Genomic DNA, 18,003 nt, shown 5'->3' with positions numbered 1-18,003 from the left:
GCTCCCTGGCCAGAGAGTTTGTCACTCAATTATTCAGGCTGATGAGAACTATAGTTTTCAGCACAATGAAGAGGTATGCCGATACACAGAACTAGACATGACAGAAAACAGTAGTAGTAATAACTAACTTTTGAACTCTTGCCATGTGCTAGACACTGATCGTTAATTTTCAGTAACCTCTGAGCTTCTATTATTTTTCCTGTGTTAAATGAGATATTAAGGCACAGAAAGGCTAAGTAATTTATGTAGTCATGCAGCTAAGAAATGACAGGGCTGGGATTCAACCTCAGGCCTCTGGCACAGAACTTATATTCCTGTCTGAACGTTATTAGGACCAGAAGAAATAATATTCAGACCTCAATAGTAAACTGAGATGATAAAAGTTTCATTCTCATACAACACCCAGATATAGAAGAAAACAAAGAACAAGATACAAATGTGGGAACATGGTTTAATTTTTTCTTAAAAATTCATATGCTCTAAAACATTTTACTTGGAAGTTTTCACTAGAAGTAGGAAAACAATAACAACAGAGAACACCAGCATGAATATACAACACATACTTTAATTGTGGATACATTAAAATTATTCTAATGTAATACTTTCATAATATATCTCATATTGTGCTAAAATATAATACCAAAAAAAGGGAGCACCTTCTAGTTCCTAGATGGAATATTCCCCAGTTCATGAATCTGTTAATAAAGTCAATTAGATCTTCAAAAAATAATAGTACAAGTGATACTAGAGAACTACAGAATCCTGGATTCTATGGCAGATGGGGTATCCTTATGTGAGCCAGAAAAAGGAACCCTGAAAGGTAGAGAGAGAAGTGATAAGCAAACTAAAACTCACATGTCAACCAGCTGTGGGTTTTTAAAATGCCACTAAAATTAATCTGAGCATGCTTCAGACACATCTCCCACTTTAATGAACACCACAGGATTCACAGTGGATGGTAAAGGAAGGAATGTAATTATATTGTCGGGTTTTAGCCATGACTCCACCTCACTCTATGGTATGCAAAGGAATAAGGGAAAGTCTTTAGTCATGATTTGCACCTTAATCAGCATGATACAATTCACAGTAGCCAGAAACCCTACAAATGCAGCCAGGTGGACAGGCTTTTAAATCTCAAAGCCTAGTTGACATATGAAAATTCATATAGGGAAAGAACTACACAAATATAAAGATTATGAAAAACCCATTAACAGAGTTTAAGATCTAGTAAATATCAGAGAACCCAAAGGAGAAACCCAAGTGTAAAAAAGTGCACCAGGCCTTCAGGTCATCGCTCACCCGTCGGTCAAGCCCACACTGGAGAGCAGCCTATAGATGTAATAAAATGACATGGTCACATGCAGTGACTCCCTTCTCATTGCAGTATCAGAACTTCCGTCAGAAAGAAGAGCTTTATAAATGGACTGAATGTTCAAGGCATTTAACCAAAGGGGTGGAAATTGAAGACACAAATGCTAAAGTAGATAGGTGCTTGGCGGTGCCTTCCCACCCACCCTACAAATAGCACTCCTCTCCAGTCACACTAGCCCTGACCCTGCTTTCCTCTGCACAGCACTCATCACTTAACATGCTACCCATTTATTTCTTAAAATGTGTCAGCTTCCTTCACAGGAATACAAACTTGGAAAGAGGGTGTTTTACGAAGCTCTATCTCCTCAGTGCCAGGACAAAACCCGGCATGTAGAAGGCACATAAAAGTTGTTGATAAGTGAATTACAGTACCTTCCTAATGTGGAATATTTGGTATCTTGAAGTGACTTCATTCTAAATGAAACAGAATTTACTTAGCAGGCTTTCACATACAAAAATGTGATCATTGTTTTGTAATACACTAGAGTAAAAGTATTGTAACGGTCATGGCATACAAATTATCCTCCAGTTGTGTGGGGGAGGGAAAATTATCCTCCAATTGTGTGTGGGGTAGACTCAGTAAAAAGCACCTTACAGCACCCTCCTAACTGCACCAGCAGTGAGACCCACGTGGTTCACAAGGTCATGAAGGCAAAATGGAAGCTCCCAGCTTTTAAAAAGGAAGTTCTCTTGTTTTCTCAGGCTCTAACTCTCATAACACTTTACTCCTGAGGTGCGATTTGCCTTGTCAACACTGGTGTAGGTAGAGGGCATGGCAGTGTGGAATCCTAGCAGCCACCCTTTTGTGCAGAGCTTGGCACTTAGAATCATGCCTCTTATTAATTCAAAACACTTTACCAATGGCCTAAGATGTGTTAAGTATTATGTATAAAGAGAAATGTTTAAAATACGAAGTTTACCAATCAGAAGGAAAACAACAGTCAAGCAGTGGATCCCTGTCACCACAGGGGATGGCGAGATTCCAGGAGCAACAGGAGCCATGGCTCTGAAGGGTGTCACATAAGAAGAGTGTGGAGAATCAGTAAAAAGAAGAGGAAGACGGAAGAGGGGAGCGAAGTGGGAGAGAAAGAGGGTGGGCTCTAGGGAAGATCAACACGGCAGAGGTAGGCCCAGAGAGCAGCCGCAGGGGAAACGAGGAAGACGGCAGATAGGACAGGTGGAGACTGGTCTTCAAGAGGGAGGAGGCTCCTCTTCCTCTAAATGAGTCGGGCAAAGCTGGTAAATAGAAACGGACCTCAAAGTCTCGGTTTCCTGTAAGAGGGACCTAACCATGTGTGAGGGGAGGGGGGAGAGGAAACGTGGACTGGACCAGCCTCAGTGGGACAGGGAGAGGGGCCACACTGGTCACAGACACAGGCTCACACTGAGGGCTCCTCTGAAGCTGAAGCTGAGACACTTAAAGTAGTTCCAGTTTGAAGGGCTGCGTGTACTTTGCATGGAACGCAGCATCCAGAAAAGGTGAACGACAGAACTGATTCAATGTTGAGGGCTCACAGAATGATGAGGGTAAAGGCCCAGGGGAAGACGGATTCACAGGGTCGGTTCCCCCAAGGCGGAGGATGGATAAGGAAGGGGGAACATCTGAAAGAGGCTGATATGATAGTTTAGAAGAGGCGGCAGTCAAGAGGAGGAGGCTGTGAAGTAAGTAAAGGAGAGAAGAATGAATAAACATGAAGAGGCAGAAAAGCTAGGCAGATGAGAATTATCATCAATCACTAAAATTTAAGACTGCAGAAAGAGAAACTCAGGATGGTGACCTTCAGGTGTGGCCATGGAGTAGGATGGGGAATGTGACGAAGTCCTGGCGAAGAGGTAGACAGACTGTATGCAAGACAGCAGTTAGGCTCTCTGCCTTGATCACTCACTCTACTATTAAAGACAAAAACATATAAAAATGTCAATACATAGGAAAAGATGTGCCTTGCAGACATATGAGCTAACAGCAACCTAACTTGGTTTTTATAACAGTTCTTTTGTGAAGTCTTTCATTATTTATCTTATTCTGGCAAAGGAATCTGAATATTCATCATAATTTTGACAATTTTTACATGCGTAGCATATATCCAAACAATGAGGTGACTTGACTTTAACTTTTGAAGCACAGCAATTTTCAAGATAAACAGAACTAAAAATAGTTAAAATGGTCAATTTTATGTTACAATTTACCACAATAAAAAAAAATAATCTGAAGCGCAGTTGGTTGGCGCGTCATCCTGTACACCTAAAGGTGGAGGGTTCAATTCCCGGTCAGGGCACAAACCCAGGTTCAGGCTTGCTCTCCCGTCAGGGGCAACCAATAGATTTTCTCTCACATCGACTTTTCTCTCTCTCTTCCTCTCTCTCTCTCTTCCTCGCTCTAAAGTAATAATAATAATCTGAAGTAACAGAAAAAAATCTTTGTACAGCTAAATTGGATTCTTCCTTAATATTAGTTACAGGATATCTGTAGTTCAGGCTGAGTTATAATAACATACATGCCGTTTTAGAAATGAGAGAATTGTTCCTTCACAGAGTTAAGAATATATAATGAACTACGGTGATGGCATTTTTAAAAGGGAACCACGCTGGGCATCTTTATGTAGTGTGACATTCTTAGTGTCAATATGTCTTCCTTTCTGGAACGTTTCCATTTCATGGGTCCTTCTGCTTTTCTGTTTGAAAAGGACTAAACTTACGAGTTAGAGCGATGCTGAAAAAAGTTTAAAATTTGTTTTGCATTTGTTGTGTTCCATTCTTGTTCTTTCAGGGGTCCTTCGCACACAGATACATACTTTTTCAAAATTTTCTCTCCTACTTCTCGGAAATCCAAGGGCTCTCTGTGTGTAGTGCAGCTTGCTCCAGAAACACCTGCGTCCACGCCCTGGTTTTCTGGCTGCTGATCGGCACAATGCTTCAATCCCCAGTAACACATTTCTCCACTGTACATCATAGCCAGCAAGTGAATGTCACTGAATATTCCTAGGGAAGTCATTTAGGTTGAGAGATTAGAATTTAAAACATTAAAAAAGAAACTGATTAATAAAACTCTAATAAATTCCTTTTATGTCATTTTTCCTTCTCATTTAATAGTTACACTTAGAAAAGCCAAATATCACTAATGAATCCTCACTGAATTGACACTCTATTTTTATTTTATCTATAAATAGAACCCTCCCCCCACCCCCACAAAAAAGAGTACAGTCAGAGACTTTTTAAAAACAGATCATTTAGGTCAGTGTGTTCTTAATCTTTTTGGAATCCTCTTTCAGGCCTCTTTGAGAACCTAATCAGTGGAACCTCTCCTGGGACATATGCCCAAAATTCTACACATAATTTCAGAGTGCTCAGAGTCTCCCTGAAGGCCACCATGAAAACAACTTTTAATTTAGGATGTACTCTAGAATCAATATGACAGTTACAGTCAAGTATACTTCACCTCCTACATTTCCACAAGAGTCTACAGAAGTTATCATGCATAAACATGACCCTGAGCCCAGCCAGCATGGTTCAGTGGTTGAGTGTCGACCTATGAACCAGGAGGTCAACGATTCGATTCCCAGTTGGAGTACATGTCTGGGCTGTGGGCTCCATCCCTAGTGGGCGGGCGTGCAGAAGGCAGCTGATCAATGATTTACTCTCATCGATGTTTCTATCTCTCTATCCCTCTCTTTTCCTCTCTGAAATCAATAAAAATGTATTTTAGCCCTAGCTGGTCTGGCTCAGTGGATAGAACGTCGGCCTGCAGACTGCAAGGTCCCAGGTTCGATTCTGGTCAAGGGCACATGGCCAGGTGGCGGGCTCGATCCCCAGTAGGGGATATGCAGGAAGCAGCCGATCAGTGATTCTCTCTCATCATTGATGTTTCTATCTCTCTCTCGCCTTCTCCCTCTCTCTCTAAAATCACTAAGAATATAGAAAAAAAAATAAAATTAAAATGTATTTTAAAGAAACATCACCCTGACAGACCATATAATTCTAAATTATCAAAGATGTTAAATTATATCTAAGACGCTTTATGTTCCCAGGAAAAGGGAATACATGCAGGATTTTCATCAAAAGTAAAGCAATCTTATTATGAAATAAGGCAATTATATAATTTAACATTTGTGGCACACAAAGTATATTAATTTGGTAGAAAGAGGAACAGACTTGGAATAAAAATATATAAATAATTGACTATGGTATAAACTATATGACTAGTAAACTTCTTAAAGGCACTAAAAATAGCTTTTTTTATTCTAATGTTCAGGTACTTGTATAATTAGAAAAGTCTACCTCAAATGAGCATCATAATCTCAGTTGCTCACCTAATATGACTCATCAGAAAGGATTATGATGGTACTAAAGACAAAAATAGAAGAAAAATTCAACTTTCAAAACCGTTACAGTTTCTATCATCTTGACTCTACTGCAAGCTTTTCATAGTCTTAGCATTTGTCCCTAGAGCTATCCCCTTCACTTCCCCTCAAATCCTGCTTATAAACAGTAGCAAGAGAAGAAGTAGGTTTAGCTGAAGAGATGACTCATCAAACTGTTATAGCAATTTAAAAAAATGATCATTTAAGAGCAGAATCTGAGGCTTGCATTCATGAAAATATGATAGACAACACTGGCATGTTAATTATACTTTCTGTGTATAAAACAGCATTCACTTAATAAGTACAGTACATATTACACATAATCATTGCTTTTTACTTTATTCCTTCACACTTAAAATATCATAAACCTCAGAGAAAAAGCTGAAGCAGCATTAGATGCTATTAAGAATTATATTTTGTATTAGATTTAGCATTTCATTGAATGCATAGCCTTTTTATTTCTGTAATCCTACACCTTGCTTAGTTATTCCTAAAATTAACGGGGTGGTCCTCAGTGGTGTAAAAAAGGCATAAAAAACTTGGTGGAGGAAAGGAAGGAGGTAGAAGCCGAAATGGAGGGAAGGTTGAACGTAAAGCAGGCTGCAGCCTGGGGCGGAAGAGCTGAAGTATATCCCAGAAAGGGAAGCCACTTGGCTAGGGTGAGAACTGGGATCTTATTTTGTGCCCAACTCCAAGTGAACCTCATTCTTTGTATTAAGAAGGGGTGACTGCTGAACAAGGGGCACAGATCTCCTGCAGGAAGATTTTCCAGGGACCGAATGAATGGCTATACGACAAAGAGAGGTCCTTAAACTTTAGCCTGCTTTAGAATTACAGGGAGGATCTGCTAAAATGCTGACTGCTGGGCGCCCACCTCCACAGTATCAGATTCAGGTATGGAGTTGGGTCTATGAATTTGCATTTTTAACAAACCCCTAGGACCTAGGGTGATGATGATGCTGTGAACTATGCTGAACTACTTACTGCATTAAAATATCCTGCATTAAAAGGATGAACAATGTAAAAATTAGGCACTTTCTACCTCTCTACTGCCCCAAGGAATCTACTACTCTGTAACTATAGTCTATTGTTTTTAGATAAACTACTTCACTTGCCTGCACAGTCTAGGACACACACGATAGTGGGGAATACAGAGCGGGAGAGGGAGAGTAAGTGAATGAGGGCAGAAAGGAGACTGCCACATTAAAAAGATGGCAGAGTGGCATCCCTAGCAGTGAGGCCTCAATCTGACTGCATCATAATTATGTGAGCTTACTCAAGATTCCTGGACCCATATACTGAATCAGAACCTGCGGGTGGCACACAGAAGCCTGTATTTTTAGCAAGCTGCCCTGGCAATCAGCAATGCCAGTTCAGAGCCACTCCTTCAGGGGATCTGAAGTCCAGTTTCTTGGTTAAGCAGTGGGCCAAAGGGTGGCCGGAAGCGGGTGGTCCTCAGTGGCATAACAGCATAAACCAAGGGTGTGCAAAGCGCAACAGTATTTGATTCAATCTAGTTAACCCCAGGGTTACTCTGACAAGGCTATTTTTATAAGGACATGCCGAGAGGGATGAGGCTCAGAGATGGGGTAATGAGGTTTACTGAATACATCACTTGGTCATTTTTAAAAGCTGAAAACTTAATGACATATAGGTAATGTTCAAAGCACTCTATGATTACCTTACTTTGGAAAAAGAAAGAAAAAAATATTACTAAGTATAAACTGTTTTATCTAAAATTACGTAAATTATCATTAAGATCTGTCCATAAAAATATTCTGATGACTCATATAGAACTTCTCCCTAATGAGAATTGGGGATTTTCAGAATTATGTTTTATACTGGCTAACAAAAAAATGAAAAAATAGTTAAATGTCTCTGATGGGGTCTCTGGAGTAATTTAGCCTATGAAAAGTAGGCTTACTGGTTTCTAGTTATCTTGAGAGAGGAATTACAGAGGAGCAAACAGCTTCAGTTGAGAAAAAGAAGCCAACAGCAAGAGAGAACCAAGCACTGTGACAAATCCAATATGGCCATAATATCGTTTTCTTTGTTTCTGGAAAAAAAGTGACTTCTCTATCTCTTGATTCCTGTTATAGATGAAATAGAAGCTAGAGGCAAGAGCAAATGATGATCTAAGAGAAGACACCAGTACTTGACTTGAGGTGGTGACCATACAACACAGGGTTACAGATGACGTGTTGTAGAATTGTGCACCTGAAACCCATATAATCTTTTTAACCAGTGTCACCCCTATAAATTAAATTTAAAAAAAGAAGAGCAGACACCAGTATCACATGCATGTTGAAGAAAAAGTTTCAGGCCATGAGAGTATCTTACCTTGTGGCTACAAATGGGAGTAGGGAAATAGATGGCTTGTGTGACTTTCTTTGGTTCTAAATAGGCTTTAGTGCCCACCCCTACTTTTTCTTTTAAGTTAATCCATGCGAGTGCATAAGGAGATTTTTAAAAAGCCATTTTGAATGCAGCTAATCAGTTCACTAGCTGTCTGGAATACGTACTTCCCATAAGTAAATCAAAACACCCCATGTCTGTCAAAATGTCTACTGAAGGAACACTTTGCATTCACAATAACGCTTCTTTAGGACAGGCTATTTGCCTGAATAAACTGAAATTAAAAGTTTTTGGCTATCACCAGCCAGTCGTATATTAGTGACACTTATATCCTGTTTTTTTCTATCCAATTTTTTAAATAGAAAAAGCCTACAGAAACTAACAAAGGAGAATTAAACTATATCTATAAAATGAAAATATAGAATATTCGCTAAGAAGTTTTCTTTTCCCCATATTTGATTTTCCCCCATCAAAATTTCAGATCAAGTATAAAAGAAAGTTTGCACACGGATCATGTACATCACTTGCCAGCTACATGACTATGAATAGGTATTATCTGGTTTATCAGGGCCTCAGTTCCTCCATTTGTAAAAGAGATGGTAAAAATAAGTGGTTCTTCCTCCTGCACCTCAGTCTAAAACCCAGATGATCCACTATATCCAATTCCTAACATTTTTAAGTGCACAGATGTTCATGGCGGACACTAACAGTCGCCACCCAATATTCATTCATTCTCCCTTTCTTTCTTGGTAAAGAGATTTAATTTTATTTGGGATGGCAATGCACCAGAAAAGGACTGTCCTTTCCAGGTTCCCTTGTAGTTACATGACTCCATGTGGCCAGTGAAATGCAGGTGAAGTGATGCTCCAAAGGAGTGAGCGGACTTGGGTGAAAGAGGCATCTTTTGCCAACCCTGTAGCCTGAAACAGAGGTGAGAGGGAGGCGCTCCAGGAGCATGCTGGGATACTGAGAACGCCAGCAGATCCTCACAGGGACGCATGCTGCACAGCACTGGGAAGCACTGCTCACATTGTATTCTCTATACAGTGCCTTCCTCTGAAGCTGAAGAACTCTGATTCTAACGCTGATGAAGGAAAAACATAGGAACCTGATGACACCAGGAAGCCAACATAACCAGCTCTGGGTCTTTGCTGTGCAAGAGAAGTACAGGTCTATCTTGTTTCAAATTTACTTCCAATTTCTGTTACAAGCAGTAAAACCAAGTTGCTGACCAGGGCTACGCAGGGATGTAAAATGTAACAGGATATATAACGCTCCCAAAATTACAAAACAGAGAGATTAGCAGTATTTTTCTATATTACATGAGAAGATCTCTGAATTTTTAGAAGTCATTTTATTTTTGTCTATGATGTAATTTGAAATTTACTTAAATCAGAGTAAAATATGATAAACTTCTTAAATTTTTAAAAAACTTTAAAAACAAAAACTTCAAAAAGAGATCACATTACCTTCACTCAGTAACTTAGCTGTGTCTAGGTCTTGGAAAGAAACTCCTTCATCTAATTGGGTAGGACACCGATAATTTAGCATCTGTAGCAAGTAACTGATTCCATCAACAAGGTACTAAATGAAAGTCAAAGCCAAAAAATTGAAAGTATTACATGCAAAGCTATAGGAACTTCAAATATTAACTTATTCCCATTCTTTACTCAAGAAAAATGGGCTAATATATAGCTAGGTCTTATTGCTATGACATTTCAATAGTCTAAGGATCCATTACCTCAAAACTTTTATAATACATATTCTAAAGTGTCATCTTCAAAATGCTCCAGTTATGAGTATGGAAGACTAAAAATCATTAACCAAGAACACATGATTCAGTAATATACTTGTCAAAAATGTTCTCAGAGGAAGAAAAGGATAAAAATGTGTTCAACAGACCTAGCTGGTTTGGCTCAGTGAATAGAGTGTCGGCCTGCGGGCTGAAGGGTCTAAGGTTCGATTCCAGTCATGGGCACATGCCCGGGTTGCGGGCTCAATCCCCAGTAGGGAGCGTGCAGAAGGCAGCCAATGGATTCTCTCTCATCATTGATGTTTCTATCTCTCTCTCTCTCTCCCGTCCTCTCTGAAATCAATAAAAATATATACATATTTTTAAAAAATGATGTATTCAACAATTTATTAAAAACACGTATGTACTTACTATAATTTAGAAATGATATTCTCAAATTTTTACACCTAAAAGGGTGACCTCTCATTTACAGGGCCCCATGAACCATAGGTACAATCAACCCCAGTTAGACTCCCTAGTGACACAATACTAAGACCGTCTTGAGATTTATTGATTTGGTCAGAGTCAAACCAAATCAGAGCCAGTTTTCTAGCAGCAGAGTCACGTGGGTTCTTCAGGCGTGATCTGCTGACAGAGAGGCTCACAACCACGTTTGTTTTCTTCAGGCCAAAAACTATGCTTAAAAAATAATATGTGTTGTCTACCTTATATTTAAAAAAAAAAAATCATGAACTTATAGAACTTTCCAGTAAGCAAAGCGCTTTCACCTGTTATCTTACTTAATCTTCACAGTAAGTCCAATTTGTTTACGATTACACAGCTAGTAAGCAAAAGACGTGGAATGAAGACCCCTGGGTTCCAATAGTCTTTACACCACACCAAAGACAGCTTTTAGGAACCTATAAACTTAACAATCAAAAAAGACTGAGGAATGCCTTCTTACCTCTTTAAGCAAACCAGATTTCCTCGTGAGCCACTCTCTCCTTTTGGTCAGAGAATGACAATACATATAAAGTAGAGCTCCTCGTCGCCAAGAGAGACATTCCAAGAGTTCGTCCCCAAGTAAATCACAGTGCTGAAACACAACAGAGACAGAGCTAAGAAGAGAAATTTGATGTCTGTGAAAATAAAGTTAAATTTCAAAATACTGAGAAATTAAAAACATTTACTTCATAACATTTGCTCTTCGTTTAGCTATTTACACAGGAATGCCGTACTGTGAATCAATTAGAAATAGGTATCTATTACTACATGAAAATTAAAATAACTACTCCACTTATAAATATTTTTAGAAAATACAGTTTAAATATTTTAGTAGCAAATTCTAATATATATAAAATATAAACATTCAATAATCTGACTTAAAAGATAGTTTTTTAGAACTACATGTTACTTGAAACAAGATCTTACCTATTTCTACCATTGCTAGAATAAAATAATAAAAAGATATACACAAAAACAACCTTAATCAAATTTTTACTGTGTTGTGTCATTTAAAATTTGGGAGTATTTGTTTCTACAATTAGCATCCCCTCATGAACACATACAGCACAAAAGATATCTAAGGGGAGATAAGCAGCAAGCAGTTAAAGATAAATTATTTCCCTGAAAAAGTAGCCATGGCTGGAGATAAAAATCTTGGAATCATCTAAATAGGATGCCGTAACAAGCATACAACAGGTTGTAAAGCAAGAATAGAGACGGTCAGGGGATTAAGGCGGTATCCTTGGGTGCCTGTCTCCAGGATGGGAGGAAGGGGAGCTGTTGGGGAAGGAGCAAGACTGTAAAGGACAAGGGATGTGGTCATTAAATTACTCGGGAAATGCAGACCCTCAGGAAAATGCAGTGTCTGCAAAAGTAAAGGGAGCAGAAATAGCAAGTATCTTTGCTTAGAAAATGATCAGGCACTGTAATTACAATACAATTACATCAGGAAAGTATTCTGAAACATATTTAGAAAATATAATACTTTAGGTGTGACACTGGTCTGAAGTGTAATCCCTCCTTCAATCTTAATTTAAAACAGACACCGACGTAGTCAAGAAGAAAAAACACAGACTCTAAACAGCAGTCCATACAGCAAGAATTAGCAGCTTCACCATCATTCACGAGTGTAAAACTTACTTTTGGGTACATATTATTTTCTTTAACTAAAATTTCTGGTTCTGAAAGAAAAGTGATCAACTCTTTCACTTTCTGGGAAGAGTCTTCAGGGAAATCTTCATCTACTAGCTTGTTCTCCTCAAAATATGTCATGTCCAAAATAGCCTGATGATGTACAAGAGAAAACAATAGCTGTAAATGATTTCTACCTGAATAACTCTTACAGTTTAACTTTACATATGTACAGATGTTTTATTAGACATTTAAATTTTTTGCCGAACCGGTTTGGCTCAGTGGATAGAGCGTCGGCCTGCGGATTCAAGGGTCCCGGGTTCGATTCCGGTCAAGGGCATGTACCTTGGTTGCAGGCACGTCCCCACTGTGGGGCGTGCAGGAGGCAGCTGATCGATCTCTCTCATCGATGTTTCTGACTTTCTATCCCTCTCCCTTCTTCTCTGTAAAAAATCAATAAAATGTATTTTAAAAAAATTTTCTAGTGCACTGTTTAAATTTGAGGCCCTGGCCAGATAGCTCAGTTGGTTAGAGCATAGTCCAGGGGTCCTCAAACTACGGCCCGCAGGCCACATGCAAATACAAATATTGTATTTGTTCCCGTTTTGTTTTTTCACTTCAAAATAAGATATGTGCAGTGTGCATAGGAATTTGTTCATAGTTGTTTTTTTTTAAACTATAGTCCGGCCCTCCAACGGTCTGAGGGACAGTGAACTGGCCCCCTGTTTAAAAAGTTTGAGGACCCCTGGCATAGTCCCTATAAGCCAAGGGTGTGGGTTCCATCCCTGGTCAGGGCACATACAAGAATCAACCAATGAATGAATGAATGGATAAACAAGTGGAACAGCAAATCAATGTCTCTATTTCTTTTCTCTCTCCTCCCCTCCCTTGCTCTAAAATCAATCAATAAATGTTTAAATTTGAAAAGTAGGCAAAATGTCTAGCTGAAAACATAATCCAAGATGAACTTTATGGAAAACTTCATAGCTATTTTACTAAAATATTAAATTAATGCTGACCTTCCTTTCCTCAAAAAATAAAAGGGAGTTTTATATTTTAATTCAGGTAAGTAAATCATAAACAATATTATGAAAAGTATAATTATATATTCTTTGCTATTTATACATATATACTCTGGACATTTTCTAAATGGCTGCTGTATCAAGTTAAGATCACTACCTCTAGTTTTGTAAACTGAATCTTCAAAGGATTTGTTTTCCCAAATGCAGATTCAACCCACCAAAGGCAGCATATCACCAACATTATGCAATTCAAACACTAAGACCCCAGCATTCTTAAATACAAGACGCTCTGTTCAAGCACCTTAAAACTACCCAATCCTTTTTTTTAACCTATTGGACTAAGATGAACAAAACTGTGTTCTAATATCAGTTCTACCCCTAATCACCTAATCAAAGGACAAGTCAATTTATGTTTTTAAGCCTCAGTTTCTTTATTGGTAAAATGAATTGGACTAAATGACTTTCAAAGTTCTTTGCTTTGAAGATAAAATGAATTGACATATGTAAAGCGGTTCTCAACCTGTGGGTCGTGAACAATGAAAATACATCCTGCATAACAGATATTTACATTACGATTCATAACAGTAGCAAAATTACAGTTATGAAGTAGCAACGAAAATAATTTTATGGTTGGGGGTCACCACAACGTGAGGAACTGTATTAAAGGGTCGCGGCATTAGGAAGGTTGAGAACCACTGGCTTAGAACATTACTTGGCACACAGCACTAAAGTGATAAACGTTCTTGTGTGGAGGTTAAGCCAGGAAGGAGGAGATCATCCTAAGAAAAGTGACCTGTTGATTCAGAGCCATAAGTGGGATCCAAGGGAGCCTGGGGACTATAAATCTAGGGCCTTTTGCCGTATTCTTAGAAATAAATTAAGATGTTTAAAACACATGTGAAAGAAATGACACAAGCTGGGAGCCTTCTGAAAGGAAAGAAAGCCAGGGCAAGTTCTGCCAAATCACAATAGTTCTTTGGGGTTTGTGAGTAGCTGTCACAGACTCATTTGACCATGATGTTTGAAGGCAGAAACCATCTTATGTTCCTCTAAACAGAAAATACAGTGCCAGGCATCAAACTGCTGTAAATGTACACTTGAAGGTTAACCAAGTTTACTCTGCTTTCTGTTCCTTTTTTTAAAAAATATATTTTATTGATTTTTTTACAGAGAGGAAGGAAGAAGGATAGTTAGAAACATCGATGAGAGAGAAACATTGATCAGCTGCCTCCTGCACACCTCCTACTGGGGATGTGCCTGCAACCAAAGTACATGCCCTTGACAGGAATTGAACCTGGAACCTTTGAGTCCACAGGCTGACACTCTATCCACTCAGCCAAACCGGTTAGGGCTGCTTTCTGTTTCTTTTCTTTTTGTTATGTATTGGTTTTGGGTGTACAGCTTAGTTGTTAATCATAAACTTTACATATTTCCAGTACCCCAACTGGCACCATACATAGTCATCACAATATTTTTTTAAAATATACTTTATTGATTTTTTACAGAGAGGAAAGGAGAGGGATAGTTAGAAACATCAATGAGAGAGAAACATCTATCAGCTGCCTCTTGCACACCTCCTACTAGGGATGTACCCACAACCAAGGTATATGCTCTTGACCGGAATCAAACCTGGGACCTTTCAGTCGGCAGGCCGACACTCTATCCATTGAGCCAAACCGGTCAGGGTTCATCACAATATTATTGACTACGTTCCCTATGTTAAAATTACTTCCCCATCACTACTCTTGTAGCCACCAATTACTCTACTTTCTATAAGCACTCATCTGTATTATCCCTGAGGATCAAGTAAGGGCATATGAAGCACTCTATTAACTATAAGATGTTGTAGGAATGTTAGTTACTATCTATAATAATAAAAGCGTAATATGCTAATTAGACCAGATGTCCTTCCGGACGACCTTCCGGACAAAGCCGGGGCTTCGAGGGAAGCCTGCTAGAGGGAAGCCAGCAGCCAGGGAAGGAAGGCCTACCCTTGCACGAATTTCGTGCATCAGGCCTCTAGTAATGAAATAATGTTTAATGTCAACTTGCCTCAGCAGTGTTTGAGAAAACCAAGAAAACAGATCTTGTCCATACAGAGGCCTGAATTTGAAACAAAGCAAAAGAAAAAAAGGGAAAGGGGGCAACAGAACAATCTTACAGAATTGCATGATAATAACAGAGGGAACCATGTTCAGAATCCTAAGGAAAGGAGAATTTCAGGGGGCAAAAATAACTGGGGCTCTTTAGAACCCTCCATTTCTTCTGAATAACCTTTAAAACCTTCAAAATTGGACATAGTCCTGTTTTGCTTACTTACCTATAAAGGGAAGCAATTCTGTTATCTGCAAGATTTTATTCCTTACTTTTCTTATCAATACACATCTACTAAATCTTTACTTTTTTTTTTTTTTTTAATATATTTTATTGATTTTTTACAGAGAGGAAGGGAGAGGGATAGAGAGTTAGAAACATCGATGAGAGAGAAACATCGATCAGCCGCCTCCCGCACGCCTCCCACTGGGGATGTGCCCGCAACCAAGGCACATGCCCTTGACCAGAATCGAACCTGGGACCCTTCAGTCCCCAGGCCGACGCTCTATCCACTGAGCCAAACCGGTTAGGGCAAATCTTTACTTCTTTGCATATTTCCTCAAAGTTTCAAGTCTGTATATTTGTACATAGAGTTTTTGAACAAAATCAAACACTTGAAATAGAGAATAAAATGATTTTATTAGACCTAAACATTGGAATCGATCCTCTAATTAAGCAATGTGCCCCATAACATGTCAGCAACCACATCTGTCTTAGTACCTGTGTGTAAAGTTCTAGTAGATTCGATGGATTTGAACACTTTTTTTCTTCTCCACACAAGAGTTTCAATTTTTCTAGAGCTGCAGAGGCCCGAATTAAAAAGTGATCTGTAAGAGAGAAAAACATGTTGATCACTTCACATAATTTCAGACTGTTATTTAAACAAAAAAAGTTATGGATCTTAAATGATTAAATAAAATTATGTTTGGCACTGGAGAAGAGCATGACATCAATAATAGTTTATGTAAAACAAATATAACATAACGCCTAATCCTAATTAAACTAATTTATCGTGGAAATTTATTCTGGAAAGCTAGACTGAAAACTTCCTAAGTAGCTTATTTAGAAGTATCTTAGATACAGTTGCAGGTAATAGCCTCTACTATCAATCAACTAACTATCGATGTGCATCCTGGGACTGACTTACCACACCGAAAAAGAAGTTGGCTTCTGGGTATTCTACGGATTTTGAAGAACACACCGCTAGGACAAAAATAATTCCGCAAATAATCTTCACTAGAACTAGAGCTATCTCATCATAGACCCTAGTCAACCAACTTACCAACTATTTATTCAATCACTGGGGTCAATGTCCCACTACCATTCCCTGAGTGCGATAACAGCGAGTCCCCAGAACTTAAAAGCCGATCTGCATTGTAATAAAGGCTCAAGACTCAAAAAGAAAAAACATAAAATCTACAGGCAGCAGAGAAGTCATGAAAGAGAACTGGACTTAAATTCAGAAGTCGAGGCAATTCTCTACTTTTTTTTTCCTTCTTAAGGAAACCGCTGCTGTTTAAAAGTGTTCTGATCCCGAAGGGGAACCCTGGGAGAACCGAGGTGATTGATGTGTGTGCAAGAACCAATGCAAAGCCCTTCCGTAGAAGCCCGTTTACAGTTGAGCTGAGAATCCCAGATAAGACAGAAACTGACAACGAAGCAAAAGACCTGTTACTGCTGCACCGGCCTAGCTCCTTCCTGCGCGCACCGCCACGGCCTGGGTGCTGTCACCAGCGCGAACCTGCCAACTTTCGTGGGCCGTGTTCCCGGGTTCTGCCCAGGTCCCCGGGCTCCCGAGCCAACGCACGGCAAGCAGCACTGATCTGACCGAGACGCACGCGGGTGTCACGGGTGATAAAATCGCAGCCCCGACGCCAACGCCTTCGCTGAAGGCGATGTGAGTCCTGCGGGACGGACACTGACCGCGCACCGGGCGCACGCCGACCGCAGGCCGCAGCCCCCGCGCCCACGGCTGCAGCCAGCTCTGCGCCGCCCGCCCGCCTCCCCGCCTGCGCCCCTCACCGTCCTCGCCGGCGGCCTCACTGAGTTGCTGGATGTGGGCCTGCGCGAGGTCCCCCAGCTCCTCCACTCGCCTGGCCACACTGGAGCCTGCGGCCGCCATGGCCACCAGCCGCGGGCGCGCCCCAGCACGTGACCGCGCCGCCAGCGGTCACCTGATCCCCGGGCGCCGGCGCGGCGTGGGGGCGGAGCCCGCCGGGTGGGTGGGCGGGGCCTCGGGCCCCCGAGTTGTGCAGACCCGGGCGGGCGAAGGTCGTTCGGGGATATTTCCTCCTTCTTGGAAAATCCTCCCTCCCATAATCCTGAGCGGCCAGGCTTTAGGGGCGGGTGTGCCGTCGGGACACGCCTCTGCCCCGCCCTCCTCTAAGCCAATCGGAGACGTCCATGCCCCCAGGCTGACCCAATGGGAAGCCAGCTCTCTCCGCGGGGAGCCGGGAGGAGGTTGGCAGCAGTTGGCGGGTGGGCGGCGGGCAGGTGGTGCGCGGTCCCTGGCTCGCGCCTCCCTACCCCGAGCTGCGGCCGTACTCTGTAGAGCCCGCGGGGAAGTCTGGGAATTTTGGTCTTGCAGTGAGGAGGACGCCTGACTATAATCTGGTCAGAAATGGAAAGCCCGATGGCCCCCTTGCCGCTCATCCTAGTCTCCGAGTGGTGATTGGGTGCGGAGCTCCAAGCCCTAGTGGAAGTTGAGTGTCGCTTTTCCAAATCTTCATTTGAGCAGCGGGGTTTGTTTCATTTCTGATCTGCATTGGCTAAGCTGACATTCAAAGTCCTTTATCCGTCTCGCGTTCAATAGTACCCACATTTTGCATTTGCAAACATCCTTACTGTTTGACGTTTAGATTTATTGGTATACGTCTAAAGCGCCCACTGTGCGCAAAGTTCATCCTCCACTGTGAGTTTCAAAGCCCTTAGCGAG

At 40.7% G+C, this 18,003-nt stretch overlaps 1 protein-coding gene across 1 annotated transcript; it reads right to left on the bottom strand.

Annotated features, from left to right (window-relative positions):
* Positions 1-3,822: 3,822 nt before the first annotated feature.
* On the bottom strand, positions 3,823-17,208 carry RIMOC1 (RAB7A interacting MON1-CCZ1 complex subunit 1). Its single transcript, XM_081089586.1, has 6 exons — positions 17,091-17,208; positions 15,789-15,895; positions 11,962-12,105; positions 10,781-10,912; positions 9,554-9,668; positions 3,823-4,350 (listed from the first exon to the last, which is right to left on the bottom strand). Exons 1-6 carry the CDS (start codon positions 17,188-17,190, stop codon positions 4,064-4,066), a joined length of 885 nt encoding a protein of 294 aa, XP_080945712.1. The 5' UTR covers positions 17,191-17,208; the 3' UTR covers positions 3,823-4,063.
* Positions 17,209-18,003: the final 795 nt, after the last annotated feature.

Source organism: Myotis nattereri (genome assembly GCF_964212035.1).
Source record: "Myotis nattereri genome assembly, chromosome: 4".
Classification (NCBI taxonomy): domain Eukaryota; kingdom Metazoa; phylum Chordata; class Mammalia; order Chiroptera; family Vespertilionidae; genus Myotis; species Myotis nattereri.
The sequence above is the reverse complement of the archived record's forward strand: the minus strand, read 5'-3'. Positions and strand labels throughout refer to the sequence as shown.